This window comes from Acomys minous (genome assembly GCF_964271855.1).
Source record: "Acomys minous genome assembly, chromosome: 5".
In the NCBI taxonomy this organism is placed as follows: Eukaryota; Metazoa; Chordata; class Mammalia; order Rodentia; family Muridae; genus Acomys; species Acomys minous.
In genome coordinates, this window is record NC_140494.1 from 124,088,330 (window position 1) to 124,100,446 (window position 12,117).

General features: G+C 37.0%; 1 protein-coding gene across 2 annotated transcripts in view; it reads left to right on the plus strand.

The window, feature by feature from the left end:
• The window catches only part of DENND4A (DENN domain containing 4A), a 101,720-nt gene that overhangs the window by 41,928 nt on the left and 47,675 nt on the right, over window positions 1-12,117 (plus strand). For both annotated transcript variants that reach the window (XM_084783847.1, XM_084783848.1), the window contains 5 exons: window positions 3,566-3,632; window positions 4,961-5,019; window positions 7,529-7,673; window positions 7,947-8,122; window positions 11,150-11,250. In XM_084783847.1, the coding sequence (XP_084639973.1) occupies window positions 3,566-3,632; window positions 4,961-5,019; window positions 7,529-7,673; window positions 7,947-8,122; window positions 11,150-11,250 (548 nt within the window). The remainder of the gene's footprint in view (window positions 1-3,565; window positions 3,633-4,960; window positions 5,020-7,528; window positions 7,674-7,946; window positions 8,123-11,149; window positions 11,251-12,117) is intronic.

The following is a 12,117-nucleotide window of genomic DNA, read 5'->3' on the forward strand; positions in this document are numbered from 1 at the left end:
AGACTTGACTTCTGTCTTTCAGGGCTGATAGTCATATTTTGACCTCTGCTACTTCAAGCCGTCTATCGCTTCGGCCCTTTGGCAGAATTTTCTGCCTCTAATGAGAGTTGGGAAGTAATACAATTATCATAAAAGCATTCAAATCCAGTATTGCTCCCATAATCCCGGGCTCTTTTCTGTTCACATTTTTATAGTCCAAAACCTAGTACTTCTCAAATTTTTTGGTATTAGAACCCCTTTAAAATCTTACGATGATTCAGTGAGCTTTTTATGTGTTATGTCTTTCAATAACAGATATCTTGTTGCAATAAAAATTAAAACTTACTTATAATTTATTTATTCATTTGTAATTTATTTAAAAATTAATAAACTAATTACATGTTTAAATATCTCTTTGAAAAGTAACTTTTTTAAAACAAAAGGTTAGTGAGAAGAGTGAGTGTTTACATTTTTAATCCCTTGGCTACTTGAGCCCAGCTGAGCTCTCTTTCGTGGTTCTGCATTCCGTCTGTCGCAGGTTTTGTCTTTGTTGAGGTATGTGAAGAAAATCTGGCCTCACACAGACATGTCAGTAGAAAGGGAGGGGGAGAGGCACTTAACTAGGCATTTTAGGATTTTTTTTTTTTTGGCATTATATCAAAGCTTGGCAAATGGTAATTTCTTCCAACTTATTAGTAATGTACCATATGAAACCTAAGTGATAAAGTTTCCTTCTGGGTTCTGTTAAAATCTGAAGGTCTCTCTTAGTCTTGACTGAATATTGACTCATGCACACATGATCTTGTAGCATTGTGTATTAATCATCTGGACAGCAGTTGTTCATTGAGGTAAACACATCTTTGGAATATAGTCAAATGTCTTCTTCAATATAACGAAATCAGTTGTTAATATCACTATCTGTAGCATCAGAAGAGTTTTTAAAATTATATACACTGTGTGTGTATGTGTGTATGTTGGCATGTTCTTGCCATGGTGCACATGTGGAGATCAAAGGACAACTTGCAGCAGTCAGTTCTCTTTTTCCAATATGTGGGTCCTGGGAATTGAACTCAGGTCATCAAGCTTAGCAGCAAGTACCTTTCTTGCTAGCCAGCACAGTTTTTTGTTTTTTGTTTTTGTTTTTTATAAAGTTCATTGTGATACTAGGGATCAAACCAGGACCATATACATGCTACAAGTTTTCTTCCTCCTAGCCTCATTACCGATATTCAGAAAAGGTTTTGAGTATTAGGAAGCTTTTGGGTTAATGGTAACAAATTCTTACTTTTCCTTTGAAAATTGAATTTAATTATTAACAAGTATTTCTAGCTGTCTTCCTTGAAGTCATGGTGAAAATCATATTTTTATGTGGAAAATATCTGTTGACTATTCAAACTGGATAAGCTTAATTTGCCTATCTTTTAAGTAAACATGACATTCCATGTGTGAACAAAACAACAGGACTGACTCATAACTCAGTCCTGTAAGTACTTTTGCAAAATCAAGATGGCCACCACACTTTTATATGCAACAGTAATATGTTATGAGTACTTACCCCTTTATCACAGAATATTCTAAATGTATGCTCCAGAGTCAAGATACAGGACAAATATTTACTATCTTTTTTTAACATAGTGTTCTGCCTGTATGTGTGCAGAAGAGGGCACCAGATCTCATTATAGGTGGTTTTGAGCCACCATGTGGTTGCTGGGAATTGAATTCAGGAACTTTGGAAAAACAGCCAGTGCTCTTACCTTCTGAGCCATCTCTCCAGCCTTACTATTTCAAATACATTAATTCAGACATCTTTTTCTTTCTTTCTTTCTTTCTTTCTTCCTTTCTTTTTCTTTTTCTTTATTTCTTTTTTGTTGTTTTGTTTTTTTGTTTTGTTTTGTTTGTTTGTTTTGGTTTGTTTGTTTTTCGAGACAGGGTTTCTCTGTGTAGCCTTGACTCACAGAGTCCTAGACTCACTCTGTAGACCAGGCTGGCCTTAAACTCACAACGATCCACCTGCCTTTGCCTCCCGAGTGCTGGGATTAAAGGCGTGCACCAGCACTGCCCAGCTCCAGACATCTTATTTATTATTTTTATTTTATGTGTGTGATTGTTTTGTCTGTGTGTATATCTGTGAACCACATTTGTGCCTGGTGCCCGTAGAGGTTAGAAGAGGGTACCAGATCCCCTAAAACTAGAGTTATAGATGGTAAATCACCATGTAGGTGTTGGGAACTGAACTGAGTTCTGCGAGAATAGCAAATGCTCTTAACTGCTGAGCCATCTTTCCAGCCCCAATTAGAGACATTCTTAGATAAAATTGACGTTTCTTTTACTGTTAATGTGTAATAGTAAAACAGTAAACTACAGCACCAGTTGGTTCTTGATCGGGGGTCAGCAGTCTCACTCACAGTGCTTTTGCCCTGTCGTTGCCATTGCAACTGTGTGAGAAAGGCAGATGGAGTCTGTTACCATAAAATGAGTCTCAGGCGCCTTTAGAGTTTCGTGTATCATACAAAAGTCCCGATTTCCTGACTGCTTCAGATAATCAAGCAGATGTGCGTCTTCGGCTACTCATTCTTCTGGTCTTTTTTTCCCCTTCCAGATTTGAAGTAGTGGTAGAGGGACTTGAAGCTTTGTGCCACTTTACATAGTACATAGTTAAAGCACATGACTCGTCCACCTCTCCATTCATCTGTAGTGATCTCACTTCTAAAAATAAGATAAATTTAAAATAATGTTTAGAAGAAAAACAATACAAGAAGAAGACAGCTTATTCCCAAAGAGAATAAAATATTTTTATGTTTTTGTCTTTTATTTTTTCCCTCTTCTATAGTGTTCAAAACTAAACTTGTTGATTTGTAAATGACTATAATTCTGGTGCTCAGGAGGCAGAGGCAGGAGGACTGCAAGTTCAAGGCTAACCTTGCCTGTATAGCAGGACCGTAGCCCTAAAACCCACGTGATGTAGTTCAGTGGGAAAATGCTTGCTAGTGTGTGCAAGGATCTGGGTTTGATCCATATCACCATAAACAAAACAAAAACCAAACCACATTGTTGATGTCTATTTTTATCCATTGTTGAATAGAAGGCTTATTGAGATGGGGAAGTCTTTTTGCTGCCTAGGCTGCCTTTAGCTCCTGGACTGGTGATGCTCAGCCTTCTCCGTAGGTGAGACCTCCTCCAGCTTATTCATCATCTACAGACACTTAAACTCATCCATTTCTCAGTACCTTAGATGTTATGTCACAAAATATGAGGGACTAATTTAAAAAGGTATTACAAATGTAAGAATTAGCTCTTTTAGTAATGACTATTACCTGCTTGGGGAGAAGAGAACATGGTTTTGAGACACTAAAAATGCACACTTTGTTGACTGTGATCAGCTATTAATGTTAAGTTAGTTGATTTAGGCAGAGGCAACTTTAATGACACAAACAACTTTTTGTTGTTCATTTGCTTTCACAGTACTAGAGGCTCTGGAATTTAAGTGCACAGAGCCTTGAGGAGCTTGAGTTTGTGATGTTATGTTAACCATGTAGCAAATGATACTCATTTTGGAATCAATCAAGTTTCTGTTTTTGTTTTTAAGGCATATTTCTCATTTTATGCATAAAGTTCCTTTTCCATCTCCTCAGAGGCCACGGATTTTAGTTCAGGTAAGGTTCTTTTAATATGAAGGCCATATAAATTATTATTTGTGGCTCCATCCTCATATAACACAAGAATAACAACTTTAAGTGGGGAAAAGTAGAATGAGCCCTGGAGAAAACCAGATGTTCTTTGATGCTGGAAGTAGGGCTCTAATATTTTATTAACTCCATCCATAGAAGGGGACTTTGTGGTGTAATCATGTAATCCCAGCCCTTAGGAGGTAGAGGCGGGAGGGTTGAGAGTATGGTTTCAGCCTGGGCTACCTACATAGTCACTTTCAGGCTAGCTTTGTAGCTTTGTCTACATAGTGAGTCTGTCTCAAGAAAAAAGGAAAAGTACATAAGGAATGACTTTACCCTTAAATTGTTTCTGAATATTTTAAAGTTTGGGCCTTTGATGATCATATAGTTGTTAAATGTTAGAATAGTTATCAAGAATAGTTGTATGTATATTTTGCAGGAGGGAGGAAACGCCTGTGTCTTTGGTACAGCAAAGAAATTTAATTGATGATAAGTGTTTTCACAGTTGAATGCATCTCTGCTCTTTTGCTTATATCTTGTTTGGGGTCTTGATAATTCAAATTTCCTGTTATTTAATATATGAAATGATTCATACAAAGGAAATATTTTAATGTGTTGTCACCATGTGTGTTACTGGTTACTGCAGCCCTGAGGGTGGTATTGTTAGTAGTAGAAATCATTGGGCAAATAGGTATTTACTTACTGATTTGTAGAAATGTGCATAAATTTGAAAATGCAGGTAAAATTAATTGCATTATAATATTGATACTGATAAAGTTTCTAGAACATACTTGTGATGGTGTTGACAATTGGCCTGCACATCCATTCATTACTTTATGGTACTTACTGCCAGAGTGTGAAATAGAGCAGTCTACTCTAAATACATATGGAATTATTTTATAGCAGAAGCTGGCAAGTGTTTCTGGTATGAATCTTATCTAAATATTAATCTTTGAAGGTTACCCGGTCTCTGTTGCAGGGCTCAGCTTTGTGTTATAGCACAAAGTCAGCTAGAGAGTGGTGGGGGGAAACCACATGGCTGTATTCCATTAAGACTGCTTACAAGGCAGGTAGCCCATGGATTTGTTACAGGCCATAAACTTACTGACAGAAGAGACAGGATTCATAGTAAGAAGCTATTGGAGAAGGCCAGAGGTGAGGGCGTACTTTAGAGAAGGCAAATGGCAGTGACTGCTCTTACACTGGTGACCAGGGAGACTTGATGGGCAGCATCGTTAGTCCATGTCTGTTAGCAGAGGGTAGTGGTTCAGAGTTCATCTTTATATTTCAAATGCTTTGTTTTAAATCTTCAGTTATCACCGCATGATAACTTGATTCTCAGTCAGCCTGTTTCTTCACCTCTTCCACTAAGGCAAGTAAAGCATCATTTCTACGTGTTTCTCTAAGTGTGTGTGTACATATTCCCATACCCGTGCATCTGCCAACAGAGTCCAGAAGACGGTGTTGGGTTTCTTGGAAGTAAGTTATAAGTAGTTGTGAACTTCCCAACATGGGTGCTGAACTCCGGTCCTCTGGAAGAGCAATAGGCACCATTTCTCCAGACCTAATTGGCTCTCTGAATCTATTGTGAACCAAAGTAACGAATATGCATATTGCCTTTCCTAGCTAAAATGTCGAATGGAAGTACTTTTCATGTAACTGTTTCTTACTGGGTACTTTTTACTTACTATAAGGGTTACAATTTTTAAGAAGAAAGAAAAGCTTTTACAAGAGTATTTGGTATTTCTGTGTATCCTTACTATCAAGTACTTACTATTACATAATTGAGAATACAAGTAGATTATGATGGAAATTCATTTTTATATCCAGATACATTTTTTTTTTCAAGACAGGATTTCTCTGTGTAGCACGGGCTGTCCTGGCCTTGAACTCAGAGATCCACCTGTCTCTACTTCCTAAATTGCTGGAATTAAAGTTGTGTGCTACCACTGTCTGGCTCAAATGAATTTTAAAGTTAATCCAAAAAAAAACAAAAAAAAACAACTTACTAAGCAGAACATATTTCATCATTCCAAAAGTTCAGAGAAGTTATAAAGTATGCTTTCCCTATAATATCATTTCTTGAAATTTAATTAGCTATGTAATTCTCCTGTCAGAAATAGTTATGGTATAATTAAACTATTACATTGTACATACCTTAGGGAGACCAGCTGCCATCTTTCACATTATTTTGTAAGAATTACAGATGATTTCATCATTAGCCCTTAGCCCAGGGTGATGAATGTTTTTTGAGCTTCTTATCTGAGCTGAAAATAAAGTGGACACACTGATTACAAATGATTTTAAATTGCCAAGAGGGCTTCACTGAGGTAACTGCATTGTTGAGATATAATGTCTACATCCCAACCATTCATCCAAGCAAAGCATACAAGTCAGTGACTTCATTCACAGAACCCTGCAGCTATTATTGTAGTAAAATTTGGGACACAATACTTATCCTAAAGAACCAGCCCTGTGTTTTTTTCTGTTAACCTTGATTCTGTCTGTTCCTACATATATGTGTCCAAATACAAAAGGAGTGAAACACATGCACACATACTGGGACACACGTGCGCGCGCGCACACACACAGACAACACTCCATATGCATGCATAGCATAGGCACCTGTTGATCTACTGTACTGTTCTATAGATTTGTATTTTGTATAAATGAAATTATACTATGTTTAGTCTTTCTATTTCTGACTTTCTTCACTGAATGCATTTCTAGGTTCACTCACGATGGAGCATGGATCGCTATGGTGCTTCATTCCTTTTACTCCAACTAATATTTCATTGTGTGAATACACTGCATCTTATCTGTTTATCTATTAGGAAGCTTTCATATTTTGGCCACTGTGAATAACTTTTGCTTTGAGAATACACAAGTTTTTTTGTGGGCAATGTTTTCATTTAAAAAAAAAACAACCCTTATTATTAGTTTTGCTTCATTATAAAAAGTTAACCCAGTAAAACCAGTTGTTTAGCATTATACAGACAAAATGTTCATTGGTAATTGGATTTCTTGGTTATTCCAATATTTTCGTCCCATATAGAACATCTAAGTTTATTGTTTTATTAATTTGCTTTGCAGGTGTATCTCACCATTTTGTTGCTCTTGATTCCCTAATGCCATTACATTATAATAATAGTGAGGAGTTTCTGTTCATCAGTGCAAACTTTAATATTTATACTTACTTAAGGGTGATAGACTTGAAAAGATATTGTTTCCTAAGAATCACAGTGACAGGAAGCCGTAATAAAAAAACCTTCCATTAAAGCCAGACATGGTGGTGCACACCTTTAAAAAAAAGATCCTAGGACTTGGGAGGGTAAAGTAGAGAGGTCTCTATGAGTTCAAGGCCAGCCTGTAACATAGTGAGCCCCGTGACAGTCAAGACTATATAGTGAGATCCTTACTCAAAAGAAACAAGTAAAAAATCTTTCTATGAAAGGGTTCGCTTTTAACCATGCATTCATTTGCCTAGTTGAATTCTTTTGAGGGGACGTTATATATTTTTTACATAAAGTGAAGCAGGTATGCAGTTCTATTAGTGAGTATCTGTAGCCCCAGCACTCAGGAGGTCAAGACAAGAAGGCCAACAGTTGGAGACCAGCCTGGGCTGCATAGGAGACCCTGTCTCAGCCACTCCAGCAATAGAAGAAGGGAAACAAACCGGCAGGCTTGAACACAGTGCTGCGAGTCCATAGCCTAGGAAGCTCATACGATCACATTCTTTCATACTGCTTTTGTGACACTGTGTTTTCCCTGCCCAAGAACAACAATCATACTTAAAGTTAAGTGTACATGGCCCTGCTAGTCTAAATAATTAGGAATTGATACTGATATTTTTTGTTGTGTATTTTTGCTTGGATTGACAGTGGTGGAAAGTTTTCAACACTACTTCAGAATCTTGGCCCTGAAAATGCTGTGACACTACTAGTATTTGCCGTAACAGAACATAAGATCCTCATCCATTCCCTACGGCCGTCAGTGCTTACTAGTGTGACAGAAGCATTAGTGTCTGTAAGTACCATTTTTTACCGGCAGGCAGTTCAGTTTAAATGTAATTTATTCATGTAATTTAAAGTCATTTTAATGCTTAACTACACTGCAGAAAGTAATGGATTTGTACATTGTCGAAGCAGTTTTAATTTCCCAACTCTTAATTTTAGTTATAATTATTTAATTATTATCAAACATTGAACTTTAATCTAAAATATAATTTTGTGTATGTGCCGATAAGTTTTGCTTCAATGTCAAAATTTTTCCTATCCTCCCATCTTTTGTTTATCCCAGATGATCTTTCCTTTCCATTGGCCGTGCCCATATGTCCCTCTCTGCCCGCTGGCTCTCGCAGACGTCCTCAGTGCACCATGCCCATTCATAGTAGGGATTGATTCCAGATACTTTGATCTTTATGACCCTCCACCCGACGTCAGTTGTGTTGACCTAGATACCAACACCATTTCTCAGTAAGTACCCTTGAGGTTTACACCTAAAACTCTATGGACTTTTACGGGACGACTTTGGGATAATCATAGTTGAATTAAAACACTTCATGCATTAATGCTTCGATCTTATTTCTAGTTTAACATTATCCAAATACTAGTGCATTACGGCAAAATTAGAATATAGAATTTTTAAATAATCTATAAATTTATATGTAATTTTCCCTTTTACATTTTCTTTTTTTTTTTTTTTTTCTTTCGGTTTTTTTGGTTTGGTTTGATTTGGTTTTTGGTTTTTCGAGACAGGGTTTCTCTGTGTAGCCCTGGCTGTCTTGGGCTTTCTTGGTAGATCAGGCTGGCCTTGAACTCAAAGAGATCTGCCTGCTTCTGCCTCCCAAATGCTGGGCTAAAGGCGTGTACCACCACGCTCAGCTTCATTATTTGTTTGTATCCACATTTTCAGATTAGTTTTCCATCTGCCAATAAAGGAGGAAGAAATGGATGCAACAACCTGCCATCCACAGAATCTGGTTAAAATAACTACTATTTAATCCATCAGTAAATACCAAAAGCCCGTTTAGTTTTGCACCTAATAAAGAGATATGAAATAAGGTTTTCTCTATTTACTTACTGGTATTGGGGACTGAACCCAGAACTCAGCGGGCTAAGCATGTGCTCTGTCACTATGGTACCCTCCTCGGCCTTCCATGTTTTAATAAAAGTGTTACACCATACAGTCTTTCAGTTTAACTGCGGAAGTCTAGGTTGACTCTCCATCTTTGCCATGTATCAAAACCTCGGCTACTTAAACCATTAGAAAAGGTGGGGGAGAGATATTTTGTTTGGAATCAAAAAAGCTTTTTTAAAAAAATGTGCATATATTTCCAAACAAAATATCTTTTATTATTGTTAATAATAATAACGATATTTGATATTATCTTTATACTTTGATCACTAATTAATTGAAGAGTCAAAATGAAAGTTGTTGTTTATACTTGGCTCCTTCTTTAGTATTGTCGCCCTTCTAAGCCTTGGAGGACCCCACAAATTGACTACAGCTGCCTGCTTTCCTTCAACCAGTTCTGAAACTCTAACCTGAAATTTGAAAGAAACACAAATCCCAAGTATAGAATTTGATTTTTTTTCTTTTTGTATCCCAGGTACATACAATACAGAGTAAATTCTGATTATCAAGAAATTTCTGAAGTAGGGGAAATAAATTAATATTTATAAAATATAATGTACACAAAGCTGCATGCATAGCATAAGTGACTATTGTATGTAGTCTATATCCTTTATGGGAAACTTCACAATTCCTCTGACACATAAGGAAGCTCAGTTAAAGGTACTCTGTGAGCACTTGGTTTTTAAGCTGTTGATCTCTCAGTGTGACCCTAAGACTTCTGCACTGATATTAAGGTAACTATTTGTGTAATAGTAATCTTTTAAGTGGAGACACCGTGATTAGCAGGCTATCCGAGATGAAAAGCTCTGGAAAGCTAGGTAAAGCCCCTACCTGACCTCAATCCACAGAAACAATATCCAGAGCAAGAGGAGGAATTTACATGAGTAAATGACCATTAGATGTTTTTCTACCTATTTATGCCAAAAACATATCTTGCATGCCTACTTATATGGATTGGTAGCAAAAAGACAAACCAAATAAATAAACCACTTTCTCTGAGTTCCTCAAACTCCAGTCTAAGGCAGGAGTGCCCGGGGTGAATGAGGAGGTAGGGTTGAGGTAGGAGGATGTACAGGTTTCCTGGACCATACTCTTAGTCACATTCTAAGTGCAAAAGCGATTAATTTTTTCACAACAGAACATTTGTAATCTTACTCTGCTCTGCCTTTATTTTTATTTTCATTTGTTGGAAAATAAAGGATAAATTCCAAGGTCACTAATTTTTATAAGCTTAAGCTCTCGTCTACTATTTTCGCCAATTTTTCACAATGGTTTTTGTTCTATGAGAAGTTTAGGGGGCAATTGAAGAAGAAAACACTGGCGTAGGGAGATCTGCTGCCCACTTGCCTGAGTGGTTCTCTGATGCATACAACACAACGGCCTGGCTTTCCTTCTCTTTTTATTTTTCAATTTTCAGAATATTCATTACTTTTTAAGTGAAAAATGTTGAATAAATAAGAGGTAGACTAAACAAAAACTATGGTTAAGTCCAAAAGCTTTATGATACCTTATACCTCCTGGCCAAAAGGTAGAGGCACCTGCATTGTAATGGTTATAATAGAGGAGATTACAGGCTCCTCCTACAGAGAGACAAGTTTATAACAGACAACCTCTTTGAAATTTATACAGTGCTGGGCTACAGATGGCTCAGAGGTTAAGAGCACTGGCAGCTCTTCCAGAGGTCCTGAGTTCAATCCCAGGAAACACATGGTTCCCAACCATCTGTAATGAGATCTGGTTCCTTCTTCTGGTCTGCAGGCGTACATGCAGACAGAACACTGTATACATAATAAATAAATAAATATTTTTTCAAATTTAAAGTTATACAATGTTTTATAATACATTTTTTAAAGAATTTAATATTTTAGAATATTTTCTGAAAGACAAAACTCATAATAATTTTTACTTAACTCTTTTGTAAACTAAGAAACTAAGAATATAGCAGTGTGTTTTAATAAGGTCTGTATATTGTAGGTTCATTGAAAGTTTTCAGTAATACTTTTTCTTCTTGTAGGGAAAACAGCTACAGTTAGATTTTCCTACTGTTTAGGTGTCTGAGCCCTTGCACATGAAAGCAAAGGGTGCCGATCACCTCATCAAGATTTCTGTGATCAGCATAATCCCAGCCAAATGTAACGCTGTATGGACACAACAGTGAATTCTGAAGAGGCTCCCATCTTCATGCAAATTAATTTATATAGTCGCTGTCCCAATCCGCCTCTGTCAGGGTCTCTATTAGCCCGACTATTCTGAATGTGTTCCATCCTTTGTTTCATGGCTGTTTTCCCTTCGTACATAAATGTGACAGGATATCCCCCTCTAAAGGTCCATGTAACAAATGTGTTGGTGTTGTCATTTAATCTCAGAACTGGTGACAAAAAGAATGTAGCCTGGAAGATTCTTCCAAAGAAGCCATGTAAAAATCTGATGAATACACTGAATAATTTGCACCAGCAATTGGCGAAATGTAAGTGGATAACTTAAAGGATGTAACTTATTCTGAGAATATGACTGCCTCTGTCTGAATATTTTTCTTTTTTTAGCTAAGGAAATAAGGGAAATAGGGAATGTTTGCACGTCATCTTTCTCAGGGCCCGTCTGCTCTGAGTAAATTCCAGTTTTTATAACTATGCTGCTAAAGTAAGTATGATATTTTAACTAATACTTATTTTATTTTAAAGAAAGTGGTAGCTAGATATTACGACTCACACGTGTAATCGCGGCACTTGGGAAATTGAGGCAGGATAATCACTCACCAAAAATTCAGGGCCAGCCTGGGCTATATAATAAGTTCTGGGTCGGCTAAGCTATAAGACACCATCAAAAAAAGAAAAGAAAAGAAAAGGCTATCTTAGTTTTTGACGTGGTTGACAGAAGCCTGTAAACCCCAGCAGCACTCTGAAGCAGAAGCAACGAGGTTGCTGCAAGGTCAAGCCCAACCTGTACACACAAGTTCCAGGCCAATCAGGACTAAATAGCAAGACCCTGTCTTTAAAAGTCAGTTGATTTAGATCAGGTGTTTACACCGAGGCCTGATGGTGCACACCTTTCTTCCTAGCACTTGGAGGCAGAGACAGAGGCAGGTCTTTGAGTTCCAGGCCAGCCTGGTTTACATGTGTGTTCTAGCCAGAGCTACATAGTGAGGCCCCGTCTCAAAAAACAAAAATGAAAGGAAGAAAGAGAAAAGAAAAGAGTTTACAGTCTTTAAGGCGAATAAACATTAAAACAAAATATGTTAGAAGCCAATTGAGTGATTTATAAATATTTTACAACTTACAAATGTTCATAAGACCATCTTAATCTTAAGATAATAAAATTCAAAACAGCACTAAGG